The 20,646-nt window shown below is 35.6% G+C and overlaps 2 protein-coding genes across 2 annotated transcripts; both read left to right on the top strand.

Annotated features, from left to right (window-relative positions):
• Window positions 1–1,495: 1,495 nt before the first annotated feature.
• LOC308350284 (olfactory receptor 4A47-like) lies at window positions 1,496–2,413 on the top strand (the record flags this gene model as incomplete). Its single annotated transcript, XM_080815418.1, has 1 exon — window positions 1,496–2,413. One exon carries the CDS (start codon window positions 1,496–1,498, stop codon window positions 2,411–2,413), a length of 918 nt encoding a protein of 305 aa, XP_080671544.1.
• A 13,291-nt stretch (window positions 2,414–15,704) lies between these two features.
• Window positions 15,705–16,652, top strand: LOC308350774 (olfactory receptor 4A16-like; the record flags this gene model as incomplete). Its single annotated transcript, XM_080816266.1, has 1 exon — window positions 15,705–16,652. The coding sequence occupies one exon, from the start codon at window positions 15,705–15,707 to the stop codon at window positions 16,650–16,652; it is 948 nt and encodes a 315-aa protein (XP_080672392.1).
• Between the last annotated feature and the right edge of the window lie 3,994 nt (window positions 16,653–20,646).

Below are 20,646 nucleotides of genomic sequence, written 5' to 3'. Positions count from 1 at the left end.
TTGGTTTAACATTTGTTATTATGGCAAATTAGGCTAACAATGAAGATTTTGGTTCTCTTTGTTCACAGCCAGTGTTCACACTTTTTTAGATTACAGGGCCTTTGTATTCATTTTGAAAATCCCAGAAATTTAAGAGGTAACCTTTTTCTGAAAGACTGAAATGAATAAGACTTTCTGCAAACATAGAAAGCATTGTTCACATGGAAAGAGTTCAAGATCCTGTGATGATGCATGTGTTTTCTTGGTCTATGTGCTCAGAGATGGTATCAGTGCACAAAAGAGAAGGGAGAAGGGACTGCAACCTTGAATTGAAAGGTGTTTCAGCATGCAGGTAAACCAGGAAGTGTAATTAGTTGTAAGATTCCAAAGTAGACTTTATATTTTACATCTTGGTGTTGCTGGGATTCAGTCTTTTAAAAGTTCTGCTGTGTGAATCTCATAATCAGCCATATTAGGGATTCTTTATGGTTATTAGAATATATGGGAATTAGCTCAGTTCTGTAATACTACTTTTGGCTATTTTCATATATAAAGATACAGAATAAATGTACTTTCTCTAACATCTCTAACATCAGTATTTTTAGAAACTAGTTTCAGGCTTAGGGATATTTTTAATGGGCCAAATATTTCTAACTCTACAGATGGTCCCAGTTGATATGTTCTCTAAGCATTGTTTGCTGATCTGTGGAAGTTTAGAGGATGGTGTTGCATCCTCAAACTTGAATGAGTGATTTATAGGAATCCAAGGTTACACTTTCCTAATCAAGCTCTTACTTCAGTTCCTATGTTTCTGTTTACAGATGAGTTCAGTATCATAGCATATGTCTGTTGGCTATTCCTATAAATGCTTCTTTGTATGATTTACCCACTTGCCATTGGTTTCTTTGTCTTTTATATTTTATTTGCTTAAAGCTCTGTGTGTATTTTGATAATAACTCTGTGTAAGTCCTCTAAAATGCAAGTCTTTCCCCCATCTACTTTTATCTATTGATGGCATGGTATCTTTTTAAAGTTCTTGAGGTGTTTTTATATCATAAAATATATCAATTTCATTTATGAGTTAAGAGGATTCTAGAAGTTAGAAAGTCATCTCTTGTGTTAGCTGGGAAGTAAATACAAATCTTGCTGTAGTTTTTCATTAAAAGAATGCATTTAAAAATTTTTTATATGAAGAATTCACGACATGTACAATTTTACTAGCTTCCAGTTGGAAAGTTGGTTGTGCCCCTCCATTTATTTATTACTGTGTCCTTTCCCCACAGTGTTTTTAGTGACTTATCTCTGCCTGAGTCAGCGAGACTGGTGAGGTTAGGGAGAATGTTTTCATGCACTTTGTATTCTTATAATTTCTGAAAGTACTGGAACATAAGAAACTACAATGCCTATTAGGTAACTGAATAAACAGATTGTGTTAGATTTCAGGAAGTCACCAGTAATCATCACATTTATAGCTAATTGTTTCTTGAATGTGAAATAAGGAGATGCAAAAGAACATATGGAACACAGGAACAATGTGACTGAGTTTGTCCTCTTGGGGCTCACCCAGAGCCTCCAAGGTCAGAAAATACTCTTTGTTGTGTTCTTGATCATCTACATTGTGACGATGGTGGACAACCTACTCATTGTGGTGACTGTGGTGGTCAGCCCAACCCTGGATACCCCTATGTACTTCTTCCTTGGCCACTTATCATTTATGGATGCTGTTTATTCTACTACAGTTACCCCCAATATGATTATAGACTTACTCTATGAGAAGAAAACCATTTCCTTCCAAGCTTGCATGTCCCAGCTCTTTGTAGAGCACTTATTTGGTGGTGCTGAGATTTTGCTCCTGGTGGTCATGGCCTATGACCGCTACGTGGCCATCTGCAAACCCTTATATTATTTGACAATCATGAATCAACGGGTGTGTGTTCTATTGCTGCTGTTGTCATGGGCTGGAGGTTTTCTGCATGCTGTTGTTAAACTTCTCTCGGTTTACAACCTTCCCTTCTGTGGTCCCAATGTCATCGACCACTTTGTCTGTGACATGTATCCATTATTAAAACTTGCCTGCACTGACACCTACATTATTGGCCTCACTGTGATTGCCAATGATGGGACAATCTGTGTGGGCATCTTTGCAGTCTTACTCATTTCCTATGGGGTCATTCTGCACTCCCTGAAGACTCTTAGTCAGGAGGGGAGGCACAAAGCCTTATCCACTTGTGGCTCTCACATTACAGTGGTGGTCCTCTTCTTTGTCCCTTGCATTTTTATGTATGTGAGACCTCCTTTCACCTTACCCATTGATAAATTCTTGACTGTGTTTTACACAGTTGTCACCCCTATGTTAAACCCTCTGATCTATACTCTGAGAAACGGAGAGATGAAAAATGCCATGAAAAAGCTGTGGAGCAGAAGCAGAAAATGATGCCGAAGAGAAATTGTCACCTTTTTTCAAAGAAGAGTTGCTCCATCCAGGAAAGGATTATTTATTTGTAATGAATTTCTCCTCAGGTTTAATGAACTTGTGTATGATGAAAGCATTTAAGGTGTACATATTATAATGATCAAAAAAGATTTCTAAGATTTTTCTAAATTGTTAGGAAAATAGGTCTGTAGCTTTTGGGCATAAAATGTCTTTGTCGAAACTATGGGTTTCTGTTCTATGTGATGTTATGCTGTAGTTAATACTGTACCTTTATTTTCATTACTGGACAATTTTCACTTGCTTCTCTTTTGCCCAATTGTTCTTTTTCAGAATTAATAGTGCTCATTACATATTTCTGAGAAGCATTTTAAGAATGGGACCTAAACACTTGGTTCACTCCTTCCTTACAAAGACAACTCCCATTAATACTTGAGGTATATGTCTTATTTTTGTATTTGCAAGATATTTAATTGTATAATTTTGTTCATTGCTTAGCACATAAGATTGAAAGGGAATGCTGCTTCCAATTTACAATATCAATCATAAAGAAGTTAAGTGAAGAAAAAATCTGAACAAAATACGTAGAAGTAATAAGTTAGATTCACTTATTTTTCTGAGCAGGGAATCCTATTATCTCCTCATGTGGAGAAGCTTTGTTTGCTGTTATATTTTCATTGAGATGACCCATTAACATTCCCTGATTATTTGGAATATCTGATAATATCTCTGTCATTTTTTTAGCATCCCCATCTCTTCTTCTGCTTACAGTGTTTCATAGTCTATTTTAGGGACCTAGGCCCTTCCTTTCATATGTGGAATTACCATAATGCATAAGTCATGACCTTCAAATATGCAATATGGAACCTGACAGTAGATATTTTATATGATATCATTGTAAGAAAGATGCTGACAACATGGAAAACCATTCTTACCTCTGTTGTGGATGGATTGCAGATTATTCGGCAATAAAGAGGCCATAATATATATTGATTTCTTTAATGGAGACCTCTTTCTTAAGCTTCCTTCTCTCTGAATGAGGTTTGAAGGAAAATATTATCGGCTTCTAAAAGTGTAGGAAGCATATGGTCAATGAAACTCCTGGTTTTGCCTCCCTTATTTAGTCTGGATTCATGAGGTACTCAGGCTCTGGGGAATGGAGCCTTTCACTGGTAAGTCACAGTGTATGAAAAACTCTATATCCCAGTTTTTATCCCAGTTAGTATTACCTAGAGATACTTTATGTCATCTCAAATTCTTCCCAAACATGACATTATTCATTAAATGGTAGTAAACATTTGATTTTATCAGAAGTTATATGATTAAGTCATCATCTTTTGGATGTTGCTATAGACTCAATATATGTGTTCCTCCTAAAATTCAGGAGTTAAATCCTATATAGTACATGGTATTTAGAGGTGGAGGATTTGGGGGGTGATTAGGTTATGAAGGCAGAGCTCTCATGAATGGGTCTAGTGTCTCTTTAAAAAGAGATACCACAGGAATACCTGGGTGGCTCAGTCTGTTAAGGGTCTGCCTTCAGCTCAGATCCTGACTTCAGGGCCCTGGGACTGAATCCCTCATGGGACTCCCTTCTCTTCTTCTCTCTCTGCCCCTTTCTTTGTCTCTCATGAATAAATAAATAAAATCTTAAAAAAAAAAAAAGAGATACCCCGGGGTGCCTGGGTGGTTCATTCGGTTATGCCTCTGCCTTTGGCCCAGGCCATGATCCCAGGCTGGGTTTGAGCCCCACATCCGACTCCCTGCTCAGTGGGGGAGCCTCCTTTTCTGTCTACCTGCTGTTCTCCCTGCTTATTCTCTCTCTTTTTCTCTGTTAAACAAATAAGTAAAATATTTAAAAAATAAGTAAAAAGAGACACCACAGACCTCACTTGCCTTATTTTTTTGCCATGTGAGGAAACAGAAAAAAGATAGTAATCTATGAACTAGGAAGCAGACTCTCACCAGATGGTAGAATCTGCAAGTTTCTTGATCTTGGACTTCAAGACACTTGCAGACCCCAGAACCATGAGAAATAAATGATGCTGAAGCCAGTCTCTGGTATTCTGTTATAGCAACCCAATTGGACTTAAATAGACATTTAGTTAATTTCCACATTTTTAGTGTTATTTCAAGTATTGAGATAAAAAATGCTGGTTAATTTTCTATGTTCATTGGTCTGTAAGTTCTCTTAAGGCAGGGAACGTTACTTAATTGTCTTTGTACTCTGTATTTACAGAATGTAATATTTACAGAATGTCTGGGGCACTGAATCCACTCCATGAACTTTGTCAGTTACTTGCATTCTCAAATTCTAAAACTACTGGAGTGAATTTTGAGTCTTTTCTTCATTATATACATTTGCAACAAGCATTTCATCTTTTGTGATATTTGCTAGAGTATGTTATTTTATTATAATTATGGGTGTTTTATATAAGGATGTCATCTTTTAATATTCTTTTACTTTGATTTCTGCTAGCACATCACTTGGGAAATGTCATTTACTGTCATTCAGTGAACTTATAAATTTTAATATCTTTTTAAAAAATACCCCCCCAAAAGTTTTCTTTTTAAATGATCTAGGATTTATTTTTGTTTGTGATGAGGATATATCTAAGCTTGTTTTCCTCTAACAGGAAAAATAATCTTCCAAAGTTATTAATTTCAGTAATAATTGAAAATTTTTCTATTTAATATGTCAAATTTTATACAATAAGTATGTTTGAATTGGGGCCCATTTCCTCTCCTCCTCTACTGCTGTTGCTCCCTCTCCTCCTCCTCCTCTTCCTTTATCTTTGGTGTATTTCCCTATGACTAACATTCTATGTCAGTAGCCAAGGATTTTAACATGTATTATACTGGGTAGGGATAATCTCCCTTAAGTACTCAGCCTTTTCAAATCTTTTGCAATTTCTAAATATTAATTTTTCCTGATAAACTTTAGGATTATTTTGTGAAGTTTGAAATCCTCCCATAAAGCTATATTTAGTTTTATATGACACTCCACATTGATTTTAAGGAAAATGGCATGTTTTCATATCTTGTTTTCCCATCCAGAATGAGACATAAATTGTGAAGGCTTGATCAATGTCTCAATAAAAATTGCAATTATTTCCATAGAGTATATAAATCTTGCCTGTTGATTTCCTTATTTAAGAAGGAACTTGTCTTATTTACATTTGATTCACATTTTCAATGAGCTAATTAGAAAGGGCTCCACGTCTTTTGCTGGCATGAGTTAGAGCACAGTTTTCATAGGCACTCGTGTATGTTTGCATGCAAATGTTCATAAGCCTACACTCGACAATACACAAGTATGTATCCAACCACAGAGATCTGTATCTGACCTCATGTAGCTCTGTATAACCACATGTAGGTACATAGTCAAAGATCTGTAGGTCTGTATCCCACTTCATATATGTGTCTATATGTGAACATACAGAGGTCTATATCTGACAACACAAGGGGCAGTATTTGACGACACATAGGAATACATATCTTATATATGTGTGTGTGTATGTGTGTGTGTGAATATATATATATTAATATATATGTATATATATATATTTTTTTTCACACACACACATACATTTGATATGATCATACACAGTCCTGTATCTATCTACACACAGGGCTCTTTTTCTACACAGGTCTGTATCTGACTGATATGAATTTATTAAGGGCTTGTTTGAACAATTCTTCTGTTCCATGTAGCATGGACTGAAGTTCTCTGGTATTCAGCTGATTAGGGTGTTAGGCAGTGTTTAAGGTGACTTTACTCGTGTGAGCTGTGCCTTGGCAGGGATGGAGAGAAGGCTGGTATATTCTGGCTCCTTCTCCTTCCCCATGTAGTCCGTCTTTCCAGTAAGTATGTGAGACTTGTAAAATACCAGTTCAGAGTTTCCCGAGGGAAGACACAGAAGGGATTAGGCCAGTTAAGATCTCATCCCATCTTGACATGATCTTGAAGTTCAGGATCTCAAGTTCTCAATCCAGACTGTTTCTGCACCAAAAGGAAGGCAATCTGTGGAATGGAAGGAAACATTTTCAAGTCATTTATTTTATAAGGGGTTAATATCCAAAATGTATAAGGAATTTATACAACTAAATAGGAAAAAATCAAATCAAAACAAGAAACTGATCAACACATTGACAAGGGGTCTGAATAGGTATTCTTTAAAGAAGACATGCAAATGGTCAAGAGGAACATGGGAAGGTGCTCAACGTTACTAATCACCAGAGAAATGCAAATCAAAACCACAATGAGATATACCTGTTAGGATGGATGTTACAAACAATTATGAGATAATGTGCTGGAGAGGATGTAGATAGAAGGGAGCCCTAGTTCACTGTTGTTGGGTAGGTAAAGTTTTTCAGCCACTATGGAAAATGGCATGGAGATTCTTCAATAAAGTGAAATAAAACAACAATATGGTCTAGAAATGTCCCTTCTGTGAGTATATCCTAGAATATGAAATCAGCATCTCAAGGAGATATCTGCACTCCTAAGTTCATGGCAGTATTACTCAAAATAGCCAATATTGGAACAACCTAACCATCCATTGATGGATGAATGGAAAAAGAAAATGTGTATATAAGAGAATACAAGAGAAAGTCATCCAGCTATCAAAAAGAAGACAATCCTACCAACTGCAACACCACGAGAGACCTTGGGATCTCTCTGTCTCTTTGCTTTCTCTTGAAGTGAAATTGTCAGACAGAGAAAGACAAATACTCTATGATCTCATTTATGTGTGGAATTTAAAAATCCGACGTATAGAAGGCAAGAACTGAAGGGTGGGGGAAAATGGGAGATATTTGTCAAAGAGTACTAGCTATAAGATGAGTAAGTTCTGGGGAGCTAACGTATAGCAGGGTTCAGTAGTTAACAACAATTTATTATAGAAATAGTTGCTGAGAGAGTGAATCTTAAGTGCTTTCATTCCACCTAAAAATTCTAGTTGTGAGGTGCTGTTGTATCAACCAACCTTACTGTGGTAATCATTTTGCAATATATGCATATATCAGATCATTATGTTGTACATCATCATCTTATACAATGTTATATATCAATTGTATTTTAGTAAAGGTGGGGAAACATAAATAAATAAATAAATAAGCACATAAATGATAAACAAATAAATAATAAAATTTTATGACTTGAAAAAAGAAACTCTATAAACTAGAAACACGCTATTTCTTCCATATGCCCTACATACAATTTGAGGGTGGACAATGTAACCAAGGGTATTGGTCTACAAGGAAAGGCCATGTGCTTCCTTTTGTGCAATTATCTTAAAAATTTCTATATGTTTTCATTAAAGTTTATATAAGGGTCTCACCCAGAAATACTTTGAGACTAGTTCCTCTCAGGTTTGGGCTGAAAGAAGTCCGTGGGATAACACCCTTATATCTTAGACATTTTTTTTTATGGTTAAGAGACTATTAGACATACCTTAAATCTTTCTGAAGTGTTCACTAGGGTCTTATATCTACAACTTTGAGATTATATTTATTTTGGTACCGTTTCTCGCTTTCAGAGCTTTTTGTTTTTTGGAGAGGCTGGGAATGAGAGCCAGTTTTATACTTGAATCCAGTAGTTCTTGTCTCCCTTCACGTTTCTCCTGAATTCTGCTTGAGAACTTACCAGTTCCTCTTTTAATTCACCTCTCTTTATCCATTCTTCAACATACCATAACGCTGCTGAGAAAAGAGCTGGCACTTCAGTATTCTATTTGGAAATCTTAGTCAAATCTACCTGCTTATTCAGGGATATTTCCCATTTTCTGCACTCCTATGGGTGAGGGATTGTCAAAGTTTTGCCACACTTGGTAACACAAGTCACTTTTTCTTCAGTCTCCAAGCACAGTTCTGCCTGTGTTTTAAGATTTGCCTTACAGAAGCCTTGACCCCTTTCCAGCTTCCATCACTTCTGGTGCCAAAACCAACACCACATGCTTTACATTTTGTGATGGAAACACCATACTTCCAGGTTCCACTTTTTGTTTTGATTATCTTTTGCTACTGGCATATGACTCCAAAGTTTTGTGACATAAAATAACAGCTATTTTAATTTCCCTCAAAATTTTGTGGAGCAGCAATACAGGCAGAGGTTGGCTGGGTATTTTTTCTGGCTTCATGTGTCATGAACTGAAGTCACTCTGTGGTATTCAGGGGTAACGGAGTGGTCTGCAGGATCTGGCACAGCTTTACTCATGTTCAAAGTGTCTTGGAAATGAGGACTATAAAGAACTCACAGGGTCCCTCTCCCTATCCAGTTAGAAACAGTACCACCAGTAGGATAATCAGAGTTTTTACATGGTGCTCCGAGATCTCAGTTGTAGAATGTGAAAGCTGTCAAGCCAGTTACAGGCTACCGCCAAAGCGAGCATCGTGTCACTTTCACCATTTTCTACTGGTCATGGCAGGGGCATAACCTGCCCAGATTTGAGGTGGTGGAGAAATAGGTGATGATGCTTGGTGGGGAAGTCCACACTTGATGGCAAAGTCACATTACAGAAGGGCATGTGGGATGGAAGCTATTGTATCTATTGTTGTGAAATACAACTGTCCACATCTCTGAAAGGGCATGCTGGGAGTTTCACGTAGATTGTGTTGAATCTACAGATCACTTTAGAGTGTATAACATCTTAAAAATACTGAATTTTCTAGTTCCTGAACATAAGGTATTAATTTATTGGAGTGTTCACAAAATGTTGTTTTGTCAATATTTATAATTTTTAGTGGAGGGATGTTATCTTTTCCTAAGTAATTTCATTTAAAGGAGCTGATGTTAAAGGAGCTTAACATTTTGCAATTTTTCAATTGTTATGAATATGTAGAAATGTAGTTTAATATTTTATTTGGATATTGTGTCCTAAAAACTGACTAAATTCACTTATTAATTCTAGTAATCTGTGTAGATTCCTTAGGGTTTTCTATGACACAATCCCATTTACAAAAATAGGACAGGGGCACCTGGGTGGCTCAGTGGGTTAAAGCCTCTGCCTTTGGCTCAGGTCATGATCCCAGGGTCCTGGGATCAAGCCCAGCATCATGCTCTCTGCTCAGTGGGGAGCCTGCTTCCTCCTCTCTCTCTGCCTGCCTCTCTGCCTACTTGTGATCTCTGTCTGTCAAATAAATAAATAAAATCTTAAAAAATAGGACAGTCCATTTCTTGGAAAGATACAGGAGTATTTAGCTTTTTGATTTATTTTTTAGTCTTTTTTAAGAAGCTTGTGCTTTTCCTTTATTTTACCCATTTTCTTAAGGTATCAAATTTATTACAGTGATGTTTTTCATAAGAACCATTTATTACCATTTTAAAATCTAAAGCATATGTATGATTTCATCTGGTTTTTTAATTGGTGATATTGGTAATTTTCTCTTGATCACTTTTGCTAGAAATTTATCATTGTAATATGAAAGTATCAACTTTTGGCTATTTTGTTTATTTTATGTTTTCTATTGTATTGATTTTTTATCTTTCTTTCATTACATCCCCCTCCCTCCCCGGCTTTAATTTATTCCTCTTTTTGTAACTTCTTAAATTTAAAGCTTAGTTTCTTTTAAAGTTTTATCTTTAACATAAGTGTAAAGCTATATATAAATTTAGGTAAGCTAAAATAAGCAACTTTTTGTGTGGTTGAGCATGTAAGGAAGATCTTCAACTGATTCGTACAGGTATTTAATCACTCATTATCGATGATCCCTACGAAATAGAAAATACAGTTCACAACTAAAGATATGTGGACATGAAGATGCTCAGTGGAGCTCATCGTAAGCTGTGGGAAAAAAAAATAAGAGTGGAAGCCCCTGGAGTTTTGGTGTAGAGGCAGGCTCTTGTTGGAAAATAATTTGTTTCTTGGAGAAACACTCAGTGGACATTGGACTAAAATTAAGGGATTGAATTAATGAACTGAAAATCATTACAGTGTCAGTTGACATAGATTCAGGTCTTGGTCATGGCATCCATTCCAACACAGACCTACAGAACTGTGACTACCTGTCTTTTAATGAATTTCAATTTCGACCTTAGCAGCTTCCCTCATCCTAAGGCCTTTGCCTCTGAACCAGGGCCTCTTAGTAGAGATGCTAACAGCTAGAGATAGGACCTCCTTGGCTGAGGACATGATTGGATTAGTGAACCCAACACTGGTTATCCTTTCATTTTGGCTTAAATGTGATTTGCCTTACTTAGTTTTGCTATATAAAACTCACAATTTATTATTTGTTTAACCTTTTTTTTCTCTTCAAATTAGAGACTTCTCACATATTTGACTGTCTGCTACTTTTTAAAAAAAGATTTTATTTATTCATTTGCGAGAGAGAAAATGAGAGACAGCACAAGTGGGTTGAGGGGCAGAGGGAGAAGGAGACTTCTGCTGAGCAGGGAGCCAGGACTCCATCCTGTGACTCCAAGATCATGACTTGAGCCAAAGGCCATTGCTTAACCATTACTACCTGACTAAATCTTTCTCGGCAAAAACTTAGTCTTTTTTGTTCTCTAGGGATTGCTCTGGGAAGAAGACTGTCCAGAGGAGTTTACTGCATTTGAATTTGTTCCAAATATTCTAATAAGCTAATCTATAATGGTCTTACATTCTCTTTCATTGAAAACAGTAGTGATGTGTAAAGCTCCAGGCTGTGTCTGCGCATATAAATGGAAGGGTTATTTTCCTGGTATAATGGCCCAAGAGATTTCTGACAACTCAAATACCTGCCTAGGCTGGAGTTTCTCTTCATTCCCTAGATGTTTCTTTGATATATTTTCCCGTGTGTAGATATCCCTCATTGCTTGTGCAAACATATGGGAGATTCCGGTTCTCTGGGATGAAGCTGGGGAAAGGTAGAAACATGATTTTCATTATGGAAACAGCCTTAGGAATATGTTTTGAATGACTGAATAGATAAAGTGTTCTCTTACTATGTGAGACATTGCTCAGTCATTGATCTTCTGGGAAGCAAATTCCAGAATTTGTTTTGTTAGGCACAGAGACATATTAATGTCCAAACACATGAATGAAATACTTTTTTGGTTACCTCACCATAACTGCCTAATAAGAGATTCATTCAAGTAACTAGTTTGAGGTTATTCAAAAAATTGAGTGTTTTTGTATCGGCAGATAAGGGCTTGGCCAAGTTAACTTCTACTAATTAGGCCAATTTTTGCATAGGTTTCAAACATAGCAGCTTTTTTCTTTCTCTCATGACATTTTCCCAGCAAGTGAGAATGTTCAACTATCTTTGCACAGTAAATATTTATTGTATTTAAGTGTGTTTATATTCTAGACATCCACATGGGTAGTTTTGCACTCATCTGAAAAACTGAGATGATGGGAAGCCTGCATGGAAATGTGGAAAATGTGACCACTTGGAACCATTTCTAGATGTACTGATTAAGCATGCATTATTATATGTTCTATGGTCACACACAGATATGCAAAGTATCTACAGTTACACACACTGAAGGAAGCACTGATTTTAAAGACCAAAGAAAAGACCCAAGAAGTAAATCATGTGATTTACTTAACTATCGGTAGTGTCTTATATACCATATATTTTCATTGGATGTATTCCTAATTAAGCTAGCAAAACTGAAATTAGCCAGTGTATATAAATGTATTTGGTTTTAGTATTGTAGCCTGACAGATGTTTATTGTCATTTGACAAATAACAAAGGGGAAAAGGTAAAACATTTTAAAAAAATATTTTATTTATTTATTTTGAGAGAGAGCGAGAAAGGGAGAGAGAGAGGGAGAGCACACAGGTAGGGGAGCGGAGGGAGAGAATCTCAAACAGACTTTATTTTAATTTAAAGTGAACTAATGGATTTATAAATAACCTTGGTTCATGGGCTATTATAGTTTACAAACTATGCCAATATTTATAATTACCGTTAGATTATTTAAGAATCGCATATCATATCAAGTATGTTGGAATATAAAGGAATAAATATTCTCTTCTGGAAGCTTGATGTGGGCTGTTATGTATGAATCTTAAATTTATTACAGAAACCATATTTGTATATATTCATGAAGAAACTCATGTTCAGGTAAGTAAGTTTTGGCCACTTAGACATAAAGCTATAATTATAAAGTACTATATTATTTTTGTACCATGGGATTTTAATTGACCTTTTTAAAGACATATCTGTAAGAAACTATGTAAATTATATTTTTAAAATAGAGCCATGTTAACTCAGTGGTTTTAGTTATTAAAGTCCTGGAACACCATCTGTCAGTTTTTGTAGTATCAAATCTTCGATGACTTAAACTGTGGAGAATTCACATGTTTCTACATGTGAATAATTTAACTGGCTAATAGAAGATTTATCCTGGTGAAATCCAACATCGGAGATTAACGAGAGAACACTATTTCCTGAAGAAAGTAAGGGTTGAAAAATAATAACTGGATATTGACTGCCTTATAACCTTATGTTCTTCAACAGGTGTGGCTTTGTCAATCTAGAGCTTCAACAGTGATAGAACTCTTAAACCAAATGGAATAGTCGTGTGAATGAGGCATGTGGACTATTCGTCATACGTGGCTACTAAGGAAAGCTCAATCTTCTCCAGCACATAGCCATGGGAACAGAGTCAACTTGTCTATATTTGAGGTTCAGTAATTCTGCAATTTTCCTGACCATTGAATAACCCAAAAGTTTAGGTGTATCTGTAGCTGTACAATTCTTTTCTCTTTTAATTTTGTCCTTACCATCAGATGTAGGGTCTCTGGGAAAATAGTGTTTTTATTCTTTTTGAATTTTCCTTTTTTCCCCCCTTTACTGAGAAGTACTGTGCATTGAATTGTTATGAATCCCCCAAATGCCTCCTGAGTGACCCTGTAAGCCTCAGGGGGTTTGGCTTCTAGTATTCTCTCACTAAAGGAGATCTTTCTGAATAAGAGTTTTCAAAGAATACTAAGGTCATTTAATTATCATATTAATAGTTTTTTTTTAACCGGTGGAAATTCATTTCTTAAATATAATTTTTCCTTCCTGATTTGGTATTTCTTTTCTACCTTTTTTGGTCTAGATTTATGTTTGCATCTAGGCAAGATACATTTCATCATAGATAATTATTACTACACATATGCAAGAAAATAGGTAATTCCTAAGGCATAAAACCTTATCCTATGCACAAAAAGGGGTTCATGAGTTATGGATGCACTGTTCTCTTTTTATACGAGACTCTGTCTATAATTCTTGTCAAACTGACAAAAATCCAGATGATTTGTTCTGATGCAATTTAATAGTGAAAGATTCAAGAACATTAATAATACTATAATTTACTGAGCTTTTACCAGGTGCCAGGCATGTTCTAGGTGATCTCTTTGTAATAAAACAATAACCTTAGGAGGTAGAAACTCTTGTCATCCCCATTCTAAAAATCATGAAACTGAGACCCAGAGAGGTTAGGTTGCCCATGATCGCTTAGATGGGAAGTGGTGGAGCTGGGATTCCAACACAGGCAGTGCAGCTCCAGAGTCCACATTATTCACCACTGTGTTATGTACTTTCTACAAAGTTGTTTTGGGTCTTAAATATGAATAAGAGACTCATAGTCATTACCTGGTCTTTGCAATGATCAAATCCCATTTGCCACTGAATAGGATTTTTTAAGTAACAGTGATAAGCTCAGAAATTTTTATCTAATTATAAGAATATGAAAAAAGAAAAAAAAATGTCAGCAGGGTGATGGGTATTAAGGAAGGCATGTGTTGTGATGAGCGCTGGGTGCTTTACGCAGCGATTGTATTGCTGAACACTACATCAAAAAATAATGATGTACTTTATGTTGATTAACTGAACATAATAAAAATTGTTTAAAAAGTCATATAATAGAAGAGGTGGGGATGCATGAAAAGTATCACAAATAGTTGGACTGGAAAGGATTCTGAGATTACCTAGTTCAATCACTTTATTTTCCAGTGAGTAGACTGAGACAGGCTTATAATTACATTTAAAAGATGACTCAAACACATGCCTTCTTACCCTGGGCTTGGGCTTCTCCCCTGAGTGTGCGGTTTTTTGCAAGCTGGGCACTGAGGTTCTTTTTTTTCTTAAGATTTTATTTATTTATTTATTTATTAGAGAGGAAGAGTAAGAGCACGTGAGGGCTGGGGACAGGTAGGGAGAGAGAGAGAAGCAGACTCCCCACTGAGCACAGGGCCTGAGGTGGGTTTCCAGGTGGGGCTCTATCCCAGAATCCTGATATCATCATCTGAGCCAAAGTCAGATGCTTAACCAACTGAGACACCCTGGCACCTCTGAAGTTCTAGTTTTGAGTGGTGTCAGTACCTAAGAAGCATTATAAATAAAATGATGCCACATTGTCCCCTGCCTCTGTTTTCAGGATCTATTTTTCCTCCTTCACTACCTTGCTTACCCTAAGAATTTTGAAAAAAATACCAGGGAATGATGTGACAATTTGTGAAAATTGCAGGTCAGTTCATCTTAGTTCAAATATATTTGCTGAAAATCGAGATAGTGTATGTGTGTTGAGAATTGTGAGGTAGGCAAAAATTAAAGGGAGAGAACTCCCAACTTCTTAAAAAGCTGATAGAGAATCAGACCAAGTCATTGTGAAAGGGAATGATGTACTAAATAATTTTGTAGTTGTTTGATACACTTCAGTCTAGTTGTTATGTCAAAGTCTAGTCTGAACATCTAGTAATGGGATACCATAGTATTAAGTGAATTGTCCCAGAGAAGATGCTACTTTTGGTGCTAGATAAATCACATTCTAACAGTACTTACTGCAAATAATACTGCCTCAAAGGACTGACTCTATGCTGATTTGTGTAGTTTATTGCCATTACCAAAAGTAAATTTCTGGAGAGCAGGAATCATTTCCTTGGTTGTGACTGCTGACTTCTGTGCCAAAAACTGACATAGTTTCAGTAGTATGTATTATACATAAAATAATATAAATAAAAAATATAAATAAATATAAATTCAATTAATATAAATATATAATGTAAATCTATTACTATATTTGGGCTTTTGATTATTCTTTTCTGTAGATGCTCCTTTAAGACTTAGAGAAAGAACTTACTTGCCAGCCAAAAATATCATCTGAAGAAAAATAGGGTTGTCAAGGGAAGGCTTTTTGGAGGAAGAACTCGATAGATATCATTAAATACTTATTGTGTGTGAACTGCTGTAGAAAACGACATAACAATGAAGATGTGCTCTTAACAATGGACATATTTATGGTCATGTTCATGATTTCATTATAGGTCCTGTTCTCCTGAGCTCTCGTTCCTGAAACAGGCCTTATAGAAAGAGTACATGGGAAATAATAATAATGTGACAGAATTTGTCCTTCTCGGCCTCACTCAGGATCCTGAGGGACAAAAAACATTATTTGTCATGATTTTCCTCATCTACATTGTGACAATGGTGGGCAACCTACTCATTGTGGTGACTGTTTTTGGCAGCCCCTCTCTGGACTCCCCCATGTACTTTTTCCTCGCCTATCTGTCACTTATGGATGCTGTTTATTCCACTGTCATCTCACCCAAATTGATTATAGACTTACTCTGGGACAGAAAAACCATTTCCTTCCCAGCTTGCATGGGCCAGCTCTTCCTAGAACACCTCTTTGGGGGTTCTGAGGTCTTCCTCCTGGTGGTGATGGCCTATGATCGTTACGTGGCCATCTGTAGGCCACTGCATTACTTGACTGTTATGAATCGACAGGTTTGCATCCTGCTGTTAGTGGCAGCCTGGATTGGAGGTCTTGTGTACTCTATGGTTCAGCTTCTTTTTGTGTATAGCCTCCCATTTTGTGGCCCTAATGTCATCAACCACTTCATCTGTGACATGTACCCATTATTAGAACTTGCCTGCACTGACACTTATTTGATAGGCCTCACTGTGGTCGCCAATGGTGGAGCAATCTCTATGGTCATCTTTATCTTTCTACTCATGTCCTATGGAGTCATTCTAAATTCTCTTAAAAGTCACAGTCTGGAAGGGAGGCGCAGAGCCTTGTCTACTTGCAGTTCCCACACCACAGTGGTTGTCCTCTTTTTTGTTCCCTGCATTTTCATGTATGTTAGCCCTGTTTCCAACTTTCCCATTGATAAATCCATAACTCTGGTTTATACGGTGATCACTCCCATGTTAAATCCTTTAATATACACTTTGAGAAATGCAGAGATGAAAAATGCTATGAAAAAATTCTGGTGTAACAATTTAACCAAAGAAAGAATGGGAATGTGTCACCTACAGTGAGCACACATTAATTATAAAGCAATAAAAAGGTAATAAATTCTAACAATACATTTAAGCAATTCAATGGATTCTCTAGAGATATATTTTTTAAAATTTTATACAAAGACGTCAAAAAGTAGAATAAACTGTCTTTTGAGGTAAGAATCAATCTAATCAGTAAATTCTGGAGGATGACTAAAAGGCACAGGTATAAAAAAGGCACAGCTATTTGTCCTATTATAAGTAAAAATAAAATTAATTTCACTCTGTAGTCTTATTTTTCTTGACATACCAAAACAAGAATTCAGAAACAGGAGTTTTTAAATTTGAAATGTGAAAAACAAGCTACCTTTGAAAATTTGCTATCACCCAAATTAATGAGAAAGCAATTTGGCTAATACTTAGAACAAATTGCTAGGGCCAAAGGAGTGCCTTCTAAATTTTAATGTTCATTATTCTATCAGCATGTTCTATCAGCATGACAACTTTCTGTAGCTGTGTTATGCATCCTGTCTTTAAGATTATTTCTGTTCCTCGGGTTAATGCTTATGCATTTGCACTTCAATACCATTTATATGGAAGATGATATTGTGTTTGTTTTAGACACTGTCAGTGAGTAATTTTGTTAAGTGGAATGTTGGATGTTTTCACAGGTTGGGATGAAACTGTATGGGATGGCTAATGATGAAAACATTCTAATTCTTGTCTTGAGCACAGAAAACCATAGGAATCCAAGTTATAAACATATTTTCATGTTTTTCCTCATTAGCCTTTTTTTTTATGTTATTTACCGTTCTTCAAAGAGTAGATAGAACTGCTTATTTTGTCTGCATGATACTGAAGATCTGGGTAAAGAAATGCATTATTTTGCATAATAGTGTATTCCCCCAATGTTGTATTCAACTGAAATACCTTGTACTTACAGACTTAGTAATGATTTGCTTTAATATAAACAAGATTTTGTTTTTCACTGTTATGTAAAAATACCAATAACAGGTTTTTCCCTCTGCAGTCCACCCTGGAACATTGCAACCTAGGAATAAAATGGAATTACTTTCATTGTAATATGGAACATTATCTATGCCTTGTAAGAGTTTTCTAACTAAAAAAAAAAGACTTTAGAACTTTTCTTATTTTAAATTTTCATTAAATATTTTTTTCATGCATGCTGAATAATATATGCAATTCACTTTTAAATTTTATAATCTCTGAGAAGAGTTAGAAAAAGTAGAAGAAACAAAACCCAAAACAAGAAGAAGGAAGGAAATAATAAAGATTAGAGCAGAAATATGGTATGATTTGGTCTTCTTAAATTTGTAATATTTATTATGTCTCTCTTTATGTGTTTTAATCAGGGAGTTTTTCTGTATGTACTTGAAGGAAATGTGTATTCTATTTTTTCTCGGGAGGAATTACATATATAATTATAATTATATAACATATATCATACACAAACACACACACACACACACACACACACACAGACATAGAGATATATCTTTTAGAACCATGTATTCTGAAGTATGCTTCAAGCAAAATATTCTTGTTGAAAAAAAATATAAAATTAACTGAGGGTACTCATTTAAAATAAAGCTTGTCAGAGGGAATGTGGTTGAGGGAATGGCTGAAGTAGGTTAAAGAGTTTAAGAATACACTTGTCAGGGCGCCTGGGTGGCTGGGCGGGTTGGGCCTCTGCCTTTGGCTCAGGTCATGATCCCAGGGCCCTGGGATCGAGTCCCACATCGGGCTCTCTGCTCAGCAGGGAGCCTGCTTCTCCTCATCTCTCTCTGTCTCTTTGCCTACTTGTGATCTCTCTCTCTGTCAAATAAATAAATAAAATCTTAAAAAAGAATACACTTGTCATCATGAGCACTGAGTAATGATGTATAGAATTGTTGAATCACTATATAATACATCTGGAACTAATATAAGTGTGTGTTAACTATATTGGAGTTAAAATAAAAAAGTTAATAAAGACTAAAACTATTATAAACACACACACTAAAAAAAACCAAAAACAAAACAATAAAACACATCAGTAAAAGCAGGAGCACATTCTTTGAAAAGTTCAACAAAATTGATAAGCCTTTAGCCAGACTCATAAAAAGAGAGAGAGAGAGAGGTTGGGGGAGGATTCATATAAACACAATCAGAAAAGAAAGAGGATAATAACAACAAGCACCACAGAAATACAGAGGATTATAAGAGAATATTATGAAAAATCAAGTCAATATGTTGGACAACTTAGAAAAAGTGGATAAATTCCTGGGAACAAATAACCTCTCAAAGTTGAACCAGAAAGAAATAGAAAATATGAACAGACACACTGTCAGCAATGAAATTGAATCTGTAATCAAAAAATTCCCAAAAAAGTCCAGAACCAGATGACGTCACAGGCGAATTCTACCAATCATTTATTTTTTTTCTACCAAACATTTAAAGAAGAGTTAATGTCTATTCCTCTCAAACTATTTTAAAAAATAGAACATGAAGGAGAACTTCTCAATTCATTCTCTGAGGCTAGCATTACCCTCCTACCAAAACCAGATGAAGATACCACAAGAAAGGGAACTATAGGCCAATATGACTAATGAACATAGATGGCAAAAATCCTTAACAAAATATCAGTAAACTGAATCCAACAATACAGTAAAAAAAATCATTCACCGGCATGAAGAGGGATTTACTCCTGGGTTGCAAAAATGGTTTGATATTTACAAATCAATTAATGTGATACATCACATCCCCAGGAGAAAAGATAAAAAACCACATAATCATTTCCATAGATGCATAGAAACCCTTTTACAAAGTACAACATCCATCCATGATAAAAATTCTCAACAAAGTAGGTTTAGAGGGAACATACCTCAACATAATGGAGGCCTTATATGGAAAATCTATAGATAACATCATCCTCAAACTGAGAGCTTTGCCCTTACGATCAGGAACAAAATAAGCATGTCTACTCTCACCACTTTTATGTAACATATACTAGAAATACTAGTCATGGCAATTGGACAAGAAAAAGAAATAAAAGTCATCTAATTTGGAAAGGAAGAAGTAAAACCTTCAGTATTTGTAGATGACATGATACTCTATACAGAAAACCCTCAAGGCTCCACCAAAAAGCTACTAGAACTGATCAACTAATTCAGTAAGGTCACAGGATACAAAATCATTGTATTTTATATACTAATAATGAAGCAGTAGAGAGAGAAATTAAGAAAACATTTCTATTTACAATTTACAATTACACCAAAAATATTAAGGCACCTAGGAAAAAAACTTAATGAAAAAGGTGAAAGACCTATACTCTGAAACCTGTAAAACTTTGATGAAGACATTCAAAATAACACAAAGAAATGGAAAGACATTCTATGCTCATGGATTGGAAGAACAGATATTGTTAAAATGTCTATAGTAGCCAATGCAATCTACAGAATTAATACAATCCCTATCAAAATATCAACATTTTTCACAGTGCTAGAATGAAGAATCCTAAAATTTGTGTGGAACCACAGAAAACTTCATATAGCCAAAGAAATGTTGAAAAAGAAAAACAAAACTACGTATCACAATCCTTGACTTCAAGATACACTACAATGTTGTGGCAATGAAAACAGTATGGTATTGACCCCAAAATAGACACATACTTCAATAGAACAGAATAGAGAGCCTAGAAATAAACCTACAATTGTATGGTCAACTAATCCTTGACAAAGGAGGAAAGAATATGCAATGGAAAAAAGACAGTCTCTTCAACAAATGTTGTTGGGAAAACTAGACAGCTGTATCCAAAAGACTGTTATTACACTGTCCACAAAAATAAGCTCAAAGTGGGTTAAAGACCTAAATGTGAGCATGACACCATAAAAACCCCAGAAGAGAGCAAAGGCAATGATTTCTCTGACATTGTCTATAGCAACATTTTTCAAGATATGTCTCCTGAGGCAAGGGAAGGAAAAGCAAAAATAAACTACTGGTACTACATCAAAATAAAAAAAAAATCTTCTGC

Source organism: Martes martes (genome assembly GCF_963455335.1).
Source record: "Martes martes genome assembly, chromosome: 10".
Taxonomy (NCBI): Eukaryota; Metazoa; Chordata; class Mammalia; order Carnivora; family Mustelidae; genus Martes; species Martes martes.
The sequence above is the reverse complement of the archived record's forward strand: the minus strand, read 5'-3'. Positions and strand labels throughout refer to the sequence as shown.